Consider the following 17,996-nt stretch of genomic DNA (forward strand, 5'->3'; position numbering starts at 1 on the left):
ATAGATTTCAAATCTATGGAGTTATAATTTATAAAATTAGATGTTTAGTTGTGGAATGAAATTTGTGGATTCATCCTAAAAAACTATTTGATCGACGTGACTTTTGTGAATGTGCAAATGTATAGCTTTATTGAAATCTCTGGATTTCACCCCTTACCCATAAATCTACAGATTCACGTTTTTAGTGTAAAAAGGTGAATCTCTAGATTTCATGAATCTATAGATTTTTACAACCAAACGGGTATAATTCTCAGATTCATGAATCCAGAGATTTCAAATCTCTGGATTCATGTAACCAAACAGGCCCTAAAACAAGTTTATCAAACACCAACTTTATTTTTCAACCCAAAAAAGAAAAAAAAACACCAACTTAATCTATTATTAGTGTTCTTAAAATATTTTCAGAACAGATTTATCAAACGCCATTTTCAAGCAAAGAACGGTGTTTTAGCACAGAAAAATTAAAAAACGGTTTTGCATAAGAACTGGTTTCTTAGAACAGAAACGTTACCAAACGCATACTTATAGTTTCCATTGTGAAACCCTGGGTCTAAATTAGTCCCCAAGATGACAAATAAGACAATTAAGGAGAGATTTGATAAAAAGCAAAATTTTCTTTAAATACAGTTGCATTACCTGGCTGACCTAAGGGGTGAATAGGTAGTCGAAAGAAGTTAGTTATGGTTCTGTTAGAATCAAAAGTTCCTATGCTTCTGTTACTCAGGAGAAGGGAAAAGATGAATTGGATTGAGAAGTGATTGAAATAGGAAGCAGAGAGGCACATTGACTTGGAAGGCCGAAACCAATGCTGAAGTTGCTCTCTTTGCTTCAAATGACGCGCAATGGTACCCTCAGATCATGGGATGGCTACATCACTGGCTTTACACTGCAACAGGAAACAATCCCATTAATTACCTTTGTTTTCCCACCCCAATGATCTCCTCCCTTGTGGTTCTAGTCTTGAAAAACCTTCAAAGGTTTGTAAGCCCTTCAAGCACCCATGTTCAACTGTTCCTAAGCTGTGGTAGAACTAGTTCGATCAGTGTCGTCTTCACTGAAGCTGGTTGGGGTTTCCACGGCAGACCTGGAAGTTGGAAGCATCCAATCATAGAATTAGAGAAAGGGAACTCAAAAGCAACATATATTTCAAAGTTTTTTGATCCCAAGAAGTTCTCAAAACCCAATTACTTAACCATTTTCTTCTGTGTTTTTTTTTTTTTTTTTGGGTGGTTGGGGGGGGGGGGGGGGTTTGTATAAAAAGCACCTTACTAGTAGAGATAATAAAAAATGCCTCTTATCTTTAAATAATCAAATCAAATTTCTTTTGTTGGTTCAGAAGCAAGTTTTTGATGTATGACTACTCCAGACTGTTAAATACCACCAGATAGTTAAGTTTCTCATGTTTCAGACTGGAACAGGTACAGCTAAAGTAAAAGAACTTGTCAACAAATGCAATTTATATATTAAATTTTTTGCTAGGGTCCAAATAAATTGCATCAAAATCCTATCGGAAGAGGTTCAGCATCAGTAGATGAAACAGAAAAATAAATATCTGAAGCACTTCATATGTGAGGAAGTGTTTTCTGTCTATCGTATTATATTGTATAGCTCACTGTTTTGCATGGCCTATAGGAAGGCTTCCCAAACTGTCCAAATGGAAAATTGCAGATTGAAAATCTAATGTATATTCCAACCATATGTCAATGCATCCTCATGCATGTTGCATGCCTCCAGCATTATGATCTCCCCCTTTTGCAATTATAGTCCTGGCTTTTAGAAGTTCTATTTTTCCATTTGGCAAGCTAATCTGAGCAATGAAATTAACATATGAACGGGGTACCCATAGATCTATCCATTGACAAAATATGGGCCACATAGGAAAATGTTTAGGTAAGATTCCTAATTGTAGCAAAGCTGTGCCATATCTTTCTAAATTGTAATGAGTTCCACCTATCTACTACTATATGAAGTAACCCCATGCATGAGGTCCATGCCACTGTTGGACTTGGGTAGTCTCATAATGTAGGCAGCCCTACCCCTGTTTCACAGAGACGCTGTTTTTAGACTTAAACCCCGTTGTCACTAGGACACTAGGTTGCCCTAAATCTGAGACTTTACTAATAGTAAGTACATGGTTAAGCTTGGATTTATTTCACCAATGCATTGGAAAGAAATAACATCATGAGTTTATCGAATATATACATATGAATTTATAATGCCACTGAGTTCCTGGTCATGGCACTAACCTTTTTGTCTGGTTTGTGCGTGGAAGCAATGCCTGTGGAGATGGTGTTTTTGAAACATTTTCCTGAGGAAAGAATTCCTCTCCTCCGATTCTCCCAGACATCTGCATATAGAAAAGAAAATTGGAATCAGAATTAAACCAAAATGAAATATTGATGAAATAGTTTCTGAACTCCAGGATTCAGACCATAAGCAATACATACTCTCATTTCATTTCTCAGTGGCAACTTTGACTGAAACTGGTTGCCATATTCATTAGCCGTTTTCCTATCTACATAGCCTGTTTCATCCTGCATTTAAACAGAAGAGCAAAGGTCCCATAAGAACCAAACATTCTTGTCATGAAGCTGCTGTATCTAAATAGATGAAAACTCTAATGTAGTACCAGATACTCAGCCATCCTAGACTTTCTTCTGCCTTCATTATCAAAAGATTCACCACGTAGAAGTTCCAAATTGGAAGGCTTAGACTCGAAGTATTCCTTTCTTTGAAATACGATAGGGCTGGCATTATCATACTTATTCAACTGATGATATGATGATTCATTTGTGATGCCTTTTCCACCGTAAAAGCTAAGAAGTTGGTCTGTGGCAAAATCTGATCTCATTCCTTCCACACCACTTTTAGACCTAATCCCATGGTTCCTCCTGCTGTTAAGACCAGAGCTTTCCCTAGCAGAATCTTCATCAGAATCCAAGGAAGAATTCCAGACAGCAGCATGATTATTGTAATTGGTAACAGAAGACTTCTGTTTCAGTTGGAAATTGGAGAATTCATCCCGGCGATCAGACTCCTGCAGAGTTCTTCGAATTTGGGATCCTTCAGGAGACAGCCCTTGAATATGCTTGTTGGAATTGTATCTTTCATATTTCTGTAGGATTTAAGAAGTTGAGAAGTCAGATACATAATAATTTCCATCTGAGGGGAAAAAATTTCAGAAAAGGAATTTCTTATTACCCATTAACGTGTCAGATGAATTGTGAGCATATTTCATTTTCACTCGTAGAAGAAAAAAACTTCTTTAAGTGGCAGTAAAACTGGTACTTCATATTTGTACTTGAAAACCGTGTAAGACAATGACCTTATCATAATACATTTTCAGAAAGATACTTTATCATCAGCTAAAGCAACTTTAGGGAATAAGCCAAATAGTAACCATGCAATACATCCATAGAGGTATCATTCAGAAAGTCTCTTTAGAAAACAAGACACTGATAGAAATCATGCAATACAGCAGAAAACGAGATCATGTAATTTGCTTCCACAAAAGTGTAAGCATGCCTCCCAAAATCCAGCTTTGAAAAGTAAGGATATTTCAAAAAGGCTATTCAGTTGAGAAAAAAATATGAAATAAATAAAATCCAAGGGAGAAATGAAGGCATCCAAGAACTTTGGGTAATGCTGACTCTAGGCTAACCTTGAATTTTAATGGCAAACACAAATGCTGGCAGGTTCTTGGGTAAAGAATTTCAACCCAACTTCTCATCACTAAAAGTTGTTAGATTAATTCCCTACGACAATTACATACGGAGAACTGAATTGACAAAGAAATTGTTCAATCACATGATTCATTTGAAGCTGGTGTTAGAAAATTTCTTAATCAAAAGACAAGGAAAAGAATTTGAGACGCACTAATGCTGCCCTATGAGAATGGCATACAATAGTTAGTTGGAAATGTGTATCATAAAACTGGGATTTGGTAGAGTAGCAGTCATATGAGGAGAAATAGGTCATTTAGATGAGAAACATTTCAGCTTCAATAAAATGCATTTGTGAATCATGATTCAACTTTGCCTCTGCAATTCAGTTTGTAAAATGCACCATATATGCTTCAGAAGGAGCACCTTGAACAAATAAAAAGTCCATGCTGCAGCAACCTTTACAGAGGACTCAATAAGTACACACATTCTTCAAAAGATGGTATGACTGAAATTTATCAAAAATTAGAGACTTGTAGAAAACAACAAATATTAATTGAACATGACAAGCTAACACTGATGCAAAAGCAATCCATCTCCACAAAACAATACTAATGTTTAATATAAAGAAATTTGTTTCTGCCTGTTATGGTGGCTTGTTGGTGAATTGGAGAGCAACTCATGGTTTCTCAGTGCACAAGTTATCCTGGAAATAGAAAATTGTGTTTTGGAAGAGTAACAGATTTAGAAAGTGTTGTGTGCTTTATAGAATTAGAAAGTTACTAATTCTCTAATAGCTTTAGTTTATATTTTCTTTCTTTTTGAGAGTTGTTTCTAGAAACTTAGAGAGGCAGTGTTTTATTTTTGGAATGTACTCAAATTAGTAACTGACTAGAGCTGTAATTCTCATCTATAAATAAAGCTCTTGGGGTAGATAAGCAGACAGTTGAAGCAGTCTCTACCCCTTGCGTCTTCTCTTGATCTCTTCTTTTCTCCTCATTCTCTTCTCTTTTCTTCTTCTCTAATTTTCTGGTTTCACTTTCTCACCAACGACTACACCTCAGTAAGAGATTCTAGTTTGTTTCATGGCATCAGAGTCTTCCTATTGAGGCCATGGTTAAATCACCTTCCATCTGTTGGTGTTCTTTTTGGGGTTCGTGAGTGGCAGCTGGGGCCTTATGTTGCAACTGTAGTTGTGATGTTAAAAGAATGAAAATCTAAGATGAAAATTACATCTTCTATGCTTGCAGTTGTTTGTACCGTCAGTAGTTAAGAGTGTAAGCTTTTGTCATGGCTGAACCTTCAAAGATTCTGACCAAGGAAGGTATGCCCTTCCAAATTACAAGTATCAAGTTGAAACGAGCTGAAAATTATTTTCTTTAGGCGAAGGCAATGTCTGCATTTATTCATGCCCGTGGAAAATCTAAGTACTTAAAAGAAGACTATCCTGAAGTTGATTCAAAGGATAAAACCACTGTTTTTGCACATGAAATGTGGATTTGTGCAGATGCTATAGTCAAGATATGGGAGAACTTGCATGATTCCTTTGTTCAAGAAAAAAAAATATTTAGAGAGTTTATGATCTATATGATCGGATGTTCAATTACTCTCAAAATGGTCATTAGTTGATGGAATATTATAGTGGATTTAAAGGACTAGTTGAAGAATTGCAACAACATCAGCCTCTTACTACTAATCTGGAAACTGAAAGACACAACGGGATGAATTATATGTTTCCAAATTCTTGGCTGGTTTATATCCAGAATTTTTAATGGGTGAAAGTCAAATTTTAACATCTGAAACTGTACCTACCTTGAGTGATGCTTTTTACATGTTACATACTAGTGGACAAAAGAGTACACGAGGAAGCAAGGAAAATTCAGCAATGGATGCAGGCCGTGGCTGTGGCTCTTATCCCTCACAGGGAAGAGGCATTGGTCAAGGCACAGGAAGGGGAGGAGTTTGAACTCTCCCTCCAAATTTATCCAAGGGAAATTGAGTGTGCTCTTACTGTGACAAGAAAAATCATATACAAGAGAATTGTTGGGACATGGCTGGCCCGAGTGGGTAGAGAGCTATGTTAATATGACAACATCTACTGGAGATAATACCAATGACAACTCATCTGTATCCACTCTGGTGGCGTCTACAAGTTCCCCGTCTCCTAGTGTTGACCTCAATCAAATCCTAAAGCGCCAACAACAATTAGCACCTACTCATTGTCTTGTGTTGTTTTCCCCAATTTCAGGATCTTTTAACCAAAAGGAGGGATTGGAGGAGGAATTGAGAAAGATGGACTGTACTCTCACTGATTTTGACACTTCTGCTGCAAAAACACACACTGTGTCCCCTTTGGACCGCACTATTGTTTGGGATATCTTTCTCATGGTAGTCTTAGGTTTCTTGTTCCTAATTGTAAGGATATTAAGTCAATAAAATCTGAGGCATGTGAGTTAGATAAACATCATAGGACAAGTTTTCCCACTAGAATTAAACCTAGGAGCACAAGTTTATTTTCTTTAGCACATTTGGATGTTCCCTAATCCTTTTGGTTTTCAGCAGTTTATCATTTTTGTAGATAACTTCTCCAGATATACCTGGTTATTTTTAATGAAGGATCGAAGTGAAGTTTTAAAAATTATAATAGATTTTTTTGCTTAAGTTTCTACTCAATTTAATATATCTATCAAGATCTTTCATACTGATAATGCTTTGGAATATGTGCAAAATGCAATTTCTTATCTATGTTCTTCTAAAGGTATTCTTAATAAATCTAGTTGTTTGTATGCAATGCAACAAAATGATGTATCCAAGCGGAAACATAGGCAATTGTTAGAAGTAGTAAGGTCCCTTATGTTCTATATGAATGTACCTAAGCAATATTGGTGTGATGTTGTCCTTACATCTTGTACTTTAATAAATAGAATGCCATCTTCAGTGTTGCAAGATGAAATACTGTTTCAAGTTGTGTATCCAAGTTTACCTCTATTTTTTGTCTCACCTAAAGTTTTTGGTTGTGTATGTTATTGCTTATGTTTTACCCCTTTTCAGCCAAAGCTTATAAGTGCATTTTTTTTTAAGGTTATTTTCAGTACCAAAAAGGATATAAAATTTTTTATCCCTTGACCAAATGTCAATTTATCACAACAAATATTACCTTTTATGAAGATACAACGTATTATGACCCTAGTTAGTTGTCTGAAGATGATAGGTTTGACCCCCCTTACCTGTAGTAGTATTGTTTTCTTCTAAGATGCCTAAGGAAGAACCATATTGTGAAACCCCTGACGAAACCCGTTGTACTTCCTGGCCCGAATGAGGTGCAAGTTCAATTTCCACCAGTGCAAGTCTATCGTCGATGGAAGAAACAAAAACAGTTAGATGGTACAACTATCGATATCACTTATTCTATAGATCCTCCTCCACCGTCTTATATTCTTTAAGATCTTCCCATTGCTTTGAGGAAAGGTAAGTATTCTTGTTCCCAACATTCTAATGTGGCATATCCTATTTTTCATTATGTTACTACTCTTCACTTTCTAGATCAGTATTGTACCCTTACCACATCTCTGTCTTTTATCCTATTCCATTTACATACTTTGAGGTTTTCTCTGATCCGAGTTGGACTCTTGTGGATTTGCCTTTAGGTAAGGATCTTGTGGAATGTCGTCGGATATTCGTGGTTAAGTACAAGTTTGATGGTTTTGTAAAGCACCTTAAAGCATGGCTGGTTGCAAAGGGGTATACTCAAACTTATGGTGTGGATTTTTTTGAGACTTTCTCTCTTGTAGCTCGTTTAAATTTTGTGTGTTTTGTTGTCCTTGTTGGATAATTTAGAATGGCCATTTCATCAGAAAATTGCTTTTTTATATGAAAACTTGGGTGAATAAGTGTATATGGAGCAGCCACCTAGGTTTATTGCTCGAGGGAGAATTCTACCAAAGTGTGTCGACTTCACAAGTCCATCTATGGGTTGAAACAATCACCAAGAGCATGGTTTGAAAAATTTAGTCCGTAATATTTGAAGTAGGTTTTTCCAAGTGTTATTCAAATCATTCTATCTTTGTAAGAAAGATAAAGTCTGGAACTGTGGTACTAATTGTTTACATGGATGACATAATTGTTTTGGAAGTGATAATGTAGACATTGATGAGGTTAAGAAGTTTTTAAGTGTGTATGGTTCCAGATAAAGGATTTGGGGCATTTGAAGTATTTTGTTGGAGTTGAAATTCTTTGAAGCAATCATAGGATCAGTCTTTCTCAGCAAAAGCATGTATTGGACTTGCTGACTGAAACTAGTATGCTTGGGTTTAAACCTATTGATAACCCCATGGACCCTCATCTCAAGCTCATCAAGGATGGACAGGATTTGATGAACCCTCAAAGGTACAAACAGTTGGTAGGAAACTTATATATCTTACTATGACTCGTCCAGATTTGTGATATGTTGTAGGTGTTAGCCAGTCCAGTTCATGTCTTACAGTATTTGAAAAAGGCTCCAGGAAAAGGGCTTGAGTACCCAAAAAAATGCTCATTTAAAGTTGTGTGCTTATTTAGATGCTGATTAGGCAAGATCCCAAGATGATCAGAGGTCAACTTCTGGTTATCGTACTTTCCTTGGAGGGAATTTGGTTACTTGGAAGAGTAAAAAGCAAATTGCAGTGGCTCAGTCTAGTGTTGAGGCTGAGTATCATGCTCTGGCTCATATATGGTATCTGAAAAATTTTTGGTCAAGTCTTTCCTAAAAGAGATAGGGATTGAAGTTTGAAGTTGAAGAATTGGTTAAGACATTTGTGATAATTAGACAACCATCTATATTGTTAGTAATCTAGTGTTTCATGAGAGGACCAAAAACATGAAAGTGGATTTGCATTTTGTGCCGGATGCAGTCATGAGAGGAGTTATTACTACACCAGATGTTGCTTCTACAAAACAAGTTGGAGACATCTTCACTAAGTCTTTATCTAGTCCAGACTTTGTAAAAGGATGCCGCAAGCTGGGAGTTGGTGATCAATACATTCTAGCATTGATCACCAACTCCGCTTAAGGGGGGGGGTGTTATAGTGGCTTGTTGGTGACTTAGAGAGCAAGTCATGGTTTCTTGGTGCACAAGATATCTTAGAAATAGAAAATTCTGTTTTGGAAGAAAAGTAGTGACAGATTTAGAAAGTGTTGTGTGCTTTATAGAATTAGAAAGCTACTAATTCTCTAATAGCTTTAGTTTATATTTTCTTTCCTTTTTGAGAGTTGTTTCTAGAAACTCAGAGAGGCAGTGTTTTATTTTTGGAATGTACTCAAATTAGAAACTGATTAGAGCTGTAAGTTGGAATTCATCTTTTCTTTGTTTGTATCACTGAGACACCCGAAGGGCAGGCCATATGTACCTCGGGAGCCCATTCAATTTTCATCCATAAATAAAGCTCTTGGGGTAGAGACGCAAGACCATTAAAGCGGCTCACCAGGGGGAGACTCGCGAGATACCGGCAACCGAGACGAGACAAGGCGAGATCCCCAAAAGGGAACCCCGAGACGCATATCTCGCCATACCGCCCAAATCTGCCAACGGAACCCAAAGCCCAACGGATCAGCCAAAGTCACTGCAACCAGCACACACAACACAAGGAAGCCACACCCACTGTCATGAACAGCGTAATGACATATAGAACCAACGTTGTATACACACACCAAAAGCAAGAGAAACCAAGAAGTACGATGATATTTAAGAGAGTATTGAACCGATTTTCATATATGCCTTAATGGTTTTATATACAGTAAAACCGCACCAACCCGATCGGCACACATGGGTAGACTTAGAAATCTACTTAGGGTGTTTTCACAAACCAAGGCCACTAATGTGTTCAAAGGCTTAAATAGGCTAAAACGAGTTTTAGTCCAATTGGGACTCTAAACCCACCGAGAGGGCTCCGAGTTGCGCCAAAAATGGCATATCTCGACCAAGATCTCGCCGAGATGGTCGAGATCTCAGTTCTTCATGGTAGCGAGATCTCACTCTACCATGGTCTCTACCCCTTGAATCTTCTCTTCTTTTCTCCTCATTCTCTTCTCTTTTTCTTCTTCTCTAATTTTTTGGTTTCACTTTCTCACCTATGACTACACCTCAGTAGGAGATTCTGGTTTGTTTCACTGCCAATTAAGAAAAGCATCTCAATTTTAAGTATGAATATCCTTCATGAAATAAGACATGAAAATTAAATCACATAAAGAAATTCATTCCTCATGCATTCAACCAAGATATAAGAAGACCCTTAATATAAGGTCACTTACTATGCCAGCACCATGTGCGTTGAAGGTTCTTGGGATGCTGTGAGAATCCAGATGAATGGGATCACCAACATAATATGGGTCTGCAAGGAATATGCATTAGAGAAATATAAGATTTTACATCAGGATATTATATTTGAGTAACAAGCAACAAGAATACTACCAACGAAATAAGGGAAATTTTGGGGTGGGAGGAGGAAGAAGGCAAAAATGTTACAGTTCCTTCACTAACTTGGCTCAGAAAAATCTACTATCTTTTTATCTTCCTCTGCATTTTTTAAATTTTTTTTTTTTAATGCAAGTTAATATGGTAATATAAAAATCACCAGAAAAAATATAGAAGCAATAATGGTTAATGGGTTAATAAAAACAAGAACTACTAAAAATAAAAAGCAAAGGCACCACGCTCAGTAAAAAGCTTGACTTCAAACAAATAAACAAATTACAAAAAACGTGGAATAGGATAAACTATAGATCCTTAGTGAGAGCATTGTAAAGGTGGTCTCTTGGTGCTGTCGCAAACTGTTTACAGCCTACGGCTTTATTTGAAGGCCAACTTACCTTAATTTGTTATAATAAGCTACCACTTTTTCTCTTCAACACCTCCAATGAAAAAACAATGAGCAATTTAACATGGAACACAAAGCAAGATGACAACAATATTAGCAGTAGCACTTGAGATAATATGGCAACAGCATATGTTCACAGTTACTCTAGCCAACAGCAATTGATGTACTGCCAACAGAGGCTTCACAAAACCAGTAGCAATTCCAGCCGCATCAACACGGCTTGAATATATGTCAGCAGATGAATGAAACATTAGATAGAAAATAAAAAACAAAGAAATCAAAAGGAGAGATAGGATGGTTCTCTCACCCAAGGCGTCCAGGCAAATTTTGAAGGCCTAGGCAACTGTCGCTTTAGTGGCATTGAATGCCTCCGTGTTATGGACCTAAGTGTGGCCAACGCTTATGCCAAATATCATTGAAGTAAATGTTCGAGACTTAATACAGATAATATTTATAAATAGCAAAAACTCCTACTTGGATCAACTAAAAATAGTTAAAAGAAAAAAACCACAAGTAAGAAAAGTTAACCCCTACTTCAAGAACAGAAAGTGGGTTTTGGCGGTAGGTGAAAATTTTAACTTTTGAATGTTGGGGTTTTTCTCAAATCTAAAAATTCAATATACCTTAAGAAAGAAAAGCAAGGATAAAAACATAAAAAAGAAGTAAAATATTCATTTGATTCAATATCTAACAGAAATGTTTCCATTCAGAGCAAATATTAACAACTGTGCACACCCAAAATTGTTTGAACTTTAAACAGAACAAAACTCCCCCTGTTTAAATCAAATCTAAGCAATCTTGGATTTTTATGGAATGCTCGTTTTGTGTTTATCTAATACCTAAGGTGCTATGCAAAAATATAAATCATTTGACCAGTCAAACTTTTGGGAGAACAAGAACATTTCTCTAAATAAAGAGCAGTTTAACTACTGAAACTGTTTAACCACTGAAACTAAGACCAGAGTTTCCAAGTAACAGTATGAACCAAATGTAGAGCTAGGTATATACCAGGACAATGACCAATTCCAAAAACCATATAAACCAAATGTATGTTTTGATTGTTTCAGTTTGCTCCTTAGGTCCTGCAGTCTTCTAGTGTTATGTTGATTTTTTTACAATTTGATGTGGCTTAACATTAAAGTTTGATACATGATGAGACTTAATGTTGAATTTGATGACTTGAATACTTGATGCCTTAATGATTACTTAACTGACTTCATGTGCATTGATGCATGTTTTGATCGTCTATTCCACAGTTTGCTTCTTATGCTCAGTGGTCTCCTAGTTTTCATTTGATTTCTAATTACTTCATGTGACCAAATACTGATCTTTGATGACTTGATCTGACTTATGTTGATTTTTTTATGACTTGATGTGGCTTAACGTTCATTGTTGATGATACAAGGTAAATATTATAGCATACTTAAGAACGTTAGAAAGGAGGGGAGACACAAAGTAACACCTGTGAGCATGCTGTGTCAGCGTTTAGGCATGCGTAACATTCACTGCATTAGGTTGCCTTGCCATCTTGACAACTATGCTTGGCCCACAACCAAGGTCATGATGCAACTGAAGTGACCAGTAACACCATGTGGGATCAATATGCAACAACAACAACAACAACAACAACAACAACAGCATTAAGCCTTGTCCCAACTAAATGGGGTCGGCTACATGGATTCTTTGCAAACCCGCAGGTAAAGCCATAAGGAACTGTACTGATTTCTTCTTCTTAGGAATCTTGTTATCCCTAATACTTATTTTGTGATAATCGTAGTTCAAGAACTTGCGAGATCTCATGAAATATATTGCTTTATTAGCTCACTGAGACAAGGTGAAAGGCAAGAAGAAGAACAAGTAAAATAACTCTCCTAGATTAGCTCATCAAAATTAAACTCTCTCTCTCTCTATCTCTATTCTCTGAACCTTGAAGAAACCAAGTACCAATAGGACTTTCCCATTACACTACTGGCCATATTAAACTTCTCCTAAGCTGTCTAATTCTATATCTCAAATTGCAATCCAAATCAACATACAAAGTGCTGTCTGAAACTGTATCTAAATGAATAAGCCTGCATTTGCTGAGCCAACAAGTAGAGTATAGACTTGGTCCAAACTTATCCATGAACCATTTAATTGCTAGCATTAAACTGGTTCAATTACTTGCTGTGCACATGCACCATTACTGATGCCATGCACACATATTTCAAATTAAAATTTTGAGGGTACTACACTATTAATGGCTACGAAAGCAGAAGAGACATGATGGTGATACCAACAACAATTTTGACAATGAAAATGAGTGAGGTTGCAAATTAGCAATGATGGTGCATGCTTTTTACTAATGATATTGGGTTGGTAGATGAGACTCAAATAGGGGTTAATACCAAGTTAAAATCAAGGAGAGTGGCTTTAGAATCAAAGGCTTTAAACTAAGTAGAATGAAGACAGGATATCTAGTTGGTAATTTCGGTCATGATGGAGTAGATGATAAGGTGGTGAAACTTGATGATAAAGAGATTCCTCAAAGCAATTGTTTTAGGAATCTTGGTTCAATCACAAGTAAAAAATGTGATATAGAGGATGATGTTTCTCAAAGAATTAAAATAGGATGGATGAAGTGGAAAGTGTGTCTGGGGTCTGATGTGATTATTGTATTCCTTTAAAGCTTAAAGGAAAATTCTATAAGACCGTTGTTTAACCAGCTATGATGTATGGTGCAGCATGTTGGGCTATTAAAAAGCATCATGTAGATAAACTTAATGTGGTAAAAATGAGGATGCTAAAAAGGATAAGTGGCAAAACTAGGAAGGATAAGATAAAGAATGACCATATTAGGGCTGGTTTGGGAGTAGCTCTAATAGGTGATAAACTTTGAGAAAGTCATTTGAGGTGGCATGGCCACGTTCAATGGAGGCCCGTAAATGCCATTGTAAGGAGAAGTGATATAATCCAGATTGAAGGAATTAGAAGAGCTAGGGGCAGACCTAAGATAACCTCAAAAGAAGTGGTGAAAAAAGATATGCATAGCTCAAGTCTTGTATCTAGCATGGCCTCAAAAAGAGCTAGATTGGAAGGCAAGAATCCATGTAGACAACCCCATTTAGTTGGGACAAGACTTGATGATGATGATCAATAAATATGCAAAACAAAATCGGATACTCCTACCAAAGAAATATAACATGCAACTCCATCAAAATAATGTTATACTACAATAAATAAAGTACAAATACTACCATTGAGAGAATCATTGTATGATGATTCAAATGCACCAGGAGGGAGAGGCTGAAATTTGACACCCAGCAGTGGACCATCTTCCTGGTATTGCCTACCCAGTTGTCTCTTAACGGCTACGATAGCAGCATGATCAACGTCATCATGCAAGTTCAAATATCCTGATGCCCTCGTATATCCTGGGTTTTGCATACCCCTAGGATCCATTGGCATATTGTTACTATTCCGAGAATGGTATCTTGATGGTTCCATATCATATCGATCCCCACTGGAAGGAGGTAACATATCCTGTGAAGTTGAGCTACTTCCTGAAGACGTGTTGTCCACTGTACCATAATGTCCAGGACGCATATGGTGAACTCTATTTTCATAAGTGACGTCTTTTACTGGATAATCCTGACCATAAAGGCTACAACTTTGCACCTCCCTAGGATCAAAATGCCTATAGTCACCTTGCTTGGTGCTGCTGCACGAATCCTGCCTAAGTCCACTGCCATGCTCCTGTATAACACCATTTGAAATATCTTGTCTTCCATTGGCACATGTTTCCTCTCTCAATTTTTTATCCTTCAACCTCCTGTGGCAAAACCATCCAGAGATCTGTTTCTCTGACAATCCTAGTTCTTCCGCAAGTTCTAACTTCATTGATTCTGAGGGATATTTATGCTCTGGAAAGCACAGAATGTTTGTCTATATCAGTCTTGATGATGAGGGAGGCATTTTACCACTAACAAAGTAGATAAATTACAAAAAATTGTAAAAGAGGGAGAGAGAAGAAATCACTAATACCATTATAAAATCTCTCCAAAGCCATAACTTGGGATGGTGTCTTGAGCCTTCTTTTCTTATTCTTCTCTGGGAGTGCTTTCTCCTCTTCAGAATGAGTATCGCCAGACTCTGAGATGTTAACATGAGGAATCAGATGACTTTAAAATTAAAGAAGGGTGACGACTAAAATAAAAAGAAGAAATTTTATTGATCTCTTTGTCTTGAGTGCAGATAGATAGTGTTCCAATGATTTCACAAGCTTTCTGGAAAAAAAAAAGTGCTTTGAAGGTGAAAGTAAAATAACAGGTAGAAAATGAAGTAGAAAATGAAGTAGAAAGAGGAAGAACACACGGAGGAAAGAAATGCTCATTATGAGTAAGGAGGATACTGGCCAAGCTATCTAAGAAAAAAAAGAGGGTCCCCACAGAGGACAGGTGTCTGAAGATCGTTTGAGAAATTCAGTTCTCTTGATGCAGAAGACAGGCAACAAAATGGTCCCTAGATTTTGGAACTATTTCAGATTATGAAGGCTGCATAGCCTACATTGTATATCTCTCTGAGCTACTGTTGCATGTGCATTAATTTGGCTAGGGGATGTATGCCGTGCACTTTGATTGCTTTGGCTTTTCTTTCTTGGACTCTTAAACAGTTGGATATACACAATCCTTAATATCCGATTCCTTATTTTATGTAACATTAGCATAATACTGACAAAAGAATAAAGTAGCAATGTACAAGAGACATGACACATGATGAAAAAGAAGGGGCCTCTCTCTAACCCCCTCAGCCTCTTTTTCATAAACCATCTGGATCTGTAGAGGGTATTCACCATAATCACTAGATCGGGTGAACATGCATCCTATTTAATATGCATTTAGTTTTGCTCATTGTAGGTGACTTCTTCCTGTTTTAACTTGTCCCGGATTGTGGTACACACTGGTTACAGAGAAACGTAAGTATTCTTTTACTGGCTCTTCTGCCCATGCTTAATTTTTATGATTGGAAAGTTAAGATTTCTTCTTTAATTTTTTTTTTTGGCAGGGGTCCCAGCAGGTCCTCTACACTCTGCCCATTCAATAATCAGGACACATTGGGCAAGTTACTTGGACTGATACCATTAACTTAAGCCACACATAATGGACGGGATTCTATCTCTCTTTCCATTCACATAAGCCAAGAAATGAACACAATTCATTAACAAATCTCATACACTGAATACTCAAGTAAGCATCAAATGAGAATAACCCATATTTCTTTTTGACAACCAGTAAATTGAATTATCCCCAACCGCAATCTTTCTTCTCCTAATCCTCTAAACCATAAAGCCTAGCTTTTCCCTCCGTATATGGATATCTTCAACTAACCCTATAATTGTTACCAAAAAAAAAGAAACTATCCTTTCAGGATCAAATTCAAGGGCTTATTGGTAAATTTTATAGAGGCCACAGTGATGTCAACAGGGGCACAAGGCCACACTTCTTGGAAAGCAATAAATAGTTGAATATTGGCCAAGTACCAGCACGCATGACAAGAGTTGATCCATTGACCAACCCAACTGTCAAATACTCCTTGAGAATTGCCAACCCACTGAGACAAAAAATCAGGCGTGCAAGCTCCTCCTATTGAACTATATGCCTAAAGGATTATGCTGTATCCCTAATAAGGGAAGTGGCTGAGTTAGAAGTCCTCGTCCTCTTTCCTATATATTTCATGTATTCAATAGTCTACAAATAAGTTTATAAGAACTTACACCATTGTTCCTTTTTATAGAGAGGTAATGTAGTAACAAAAATAAAGCGAGAAGGAAACTTGACATGATGTTGTTGATCTAACAGATTTAAAAGTAAATGAGGAACCTGTTTGCAAAATTTCCCAATATTAAGCAAGAGTCCTAGTTGACAACTTCCCCAAAAGATAAGCAAATATGCAATTGCAGAAATCAGCATGGTTTAACTAGTGAGGATGAATGACTATGGAAGAGCAATCCAATGACAGAGTCTTTCACTACTGTACCAAGTATTTACAGTGCTACTTTAAAGTTGATCATCTGTCTGCAAAACTCATGCAATTGGGCCACATTTTGAACAGTTTTCATGTCAAAATATTTCACGTAGAAAATCCTGAGAAATGTGACACTAGGACTAAGGCAAAAGAACTTTGAGGACATTTTTATTGAGTTCATCAACAGATAAAAGAAATGCAAATATGCACCAAGATATAACAAGTACACAACTAGTTTGTCTCCTCCACAAAATGCAATTATACAGCCACCATAAACCATTTCTATTGAAGTGAAAATTCAGTTATTTCAACCAGGAAGAACAGCTAAACCAAAAAACCATCCATGACACACAAAAACAGTTCCAATGGGACAAACTACCACAGATTTCCAGTCATTTGTAGAATAACCAAAACCCACACGCCTAACAGAAGCAATCGTTTGCCTTAATCGGTCTAATGAACCCCACCATCCCAAAATATAAGGTGTGGGGTAGGTATGATTAAACCAACTTATAGAATGCATCAGCACAAGCACCCAGAAATTAACTGAAATGTAGAATCCCGGAAAATGAGAAATGAAAAATTTCTAATGCATGAACTTCAAATCCTTTCTAAACGTTAAAAAAATAAACCGACAAGGAGATCATAGATTGAAAAGACAAAGGGATCAATACCTCCCATCTGGGAAATTTTCTAAGGTTCCCCAGTCGGTTCTTGGTGGAATCTGTTCTGGGTTCCCTGTATCTTTCTCCCTTCAATTGCTTCAACAACTAAACATCCCACCTAGAGCAATAAAGAAAGGGAGAATGCCCAGTTCTGAATTCTTTACATTAACCCATCTGGCGTTACGACTCTCTTCTGCATTCTTCACATAACCCTTCAGGCGTTACAACCCAACTCTTAATTCTGCCAAGAAAGAGAGACAGAGAGAGACAAAGAGAACAAAATTTCCTTTTCATTTCCTCCTTTTTTTTTTCCTTCCCCTTGTTGTACCAAAATGAGAAATGAGAAGAGAATGAAACAACAAGAAAATAAAAATCTTGCTTTTCTGGGTAGGAAAATAAATCTGTTGAGCATCCATTTAATTCTAATTCTCATGTTGGTTAGTTTTCCATCATCTTCATTGTTGTTAAACAAATCCTTCCTGTATGGTACCGATGGCTATCGTGGGGATAAACCATCATCAAGCAACCAATCTTCTCTCTATTTAATTGTTTTCCTTGACCCTTCTGGCTTAGTAAGAGGACGTAATTCATCCTCCCAGGCTTGGGCCTACACCACCGTACACGTGCCTCTTCATGCATTTTGCTTTAGTAAATGCCAACAACTGTACTACGAAAAAAGAAGAACCGTTGGATCAAAATCTCGTTTGAGATCTTGATCCGACGGCTTGTTTTCTCGTTGAACGTGTCATGTACATTAATTGCGCAAAACTAAAGCTTGATCCCCTCTTCATACCTTATATATCACTTTTTCATTT

At 37.0% G+C, this 17,996-nt stretch overlaps 1 protein-coding gene across 1 annotated transcript; it reads right to left on the bottom strand.

Annotated features, from left to right (window-relative positions):
• Nucleotides 1-95: 95 nt before the first annotated feature.
• On the bottom strand, nucleotides 96-17,672 carry LOC149002128 (uncharacterized). The gene is made up of 8 exons (XM_089136298.1): nucleotides 17,191-17,672; nucleotides 14,537-14,644; nucleotides 13,750-14,415; nucleotides 9,948-10,027; nucleotides 2,630-3,115; nucleotides 2,448-2,534; nucleotides 2,247-2,347; nucleotides 96-1,084 (listed from the first exon to the last, which is right to left on the bottom strand). Exons 1-8 carry the CDS (start codon nucleotides 17,195-17,197, stop codon nucleotides 1,015-1,017), a joined length of 1,605 nt encoding a protein of 534 aa, XP_088992424.1. The 5' UTR covers nucleotides 17,198-17,672; the 3' UTR covers nucleotides 96-1,014.
• Between the last annotated feature and the right edge of the window lie 324 nt (nucleotides 17,673-17,996).

Source organism: Hakea prostrata, chromosome 10 (genome assembly GCF_041222555.1).
Source record: "Hakea prostrata isolate BN-2017 chromosome 10, UWA_Hpros_2, whole genome shotgun sequence".
Taxonomy (NCBI): domain Eukaryota; kingdom Viridiplantae; phylum Streptophyta; class Magnoliopsida; order Proteales; family Proteaceae; genus Hakea; species Hakea prostrata.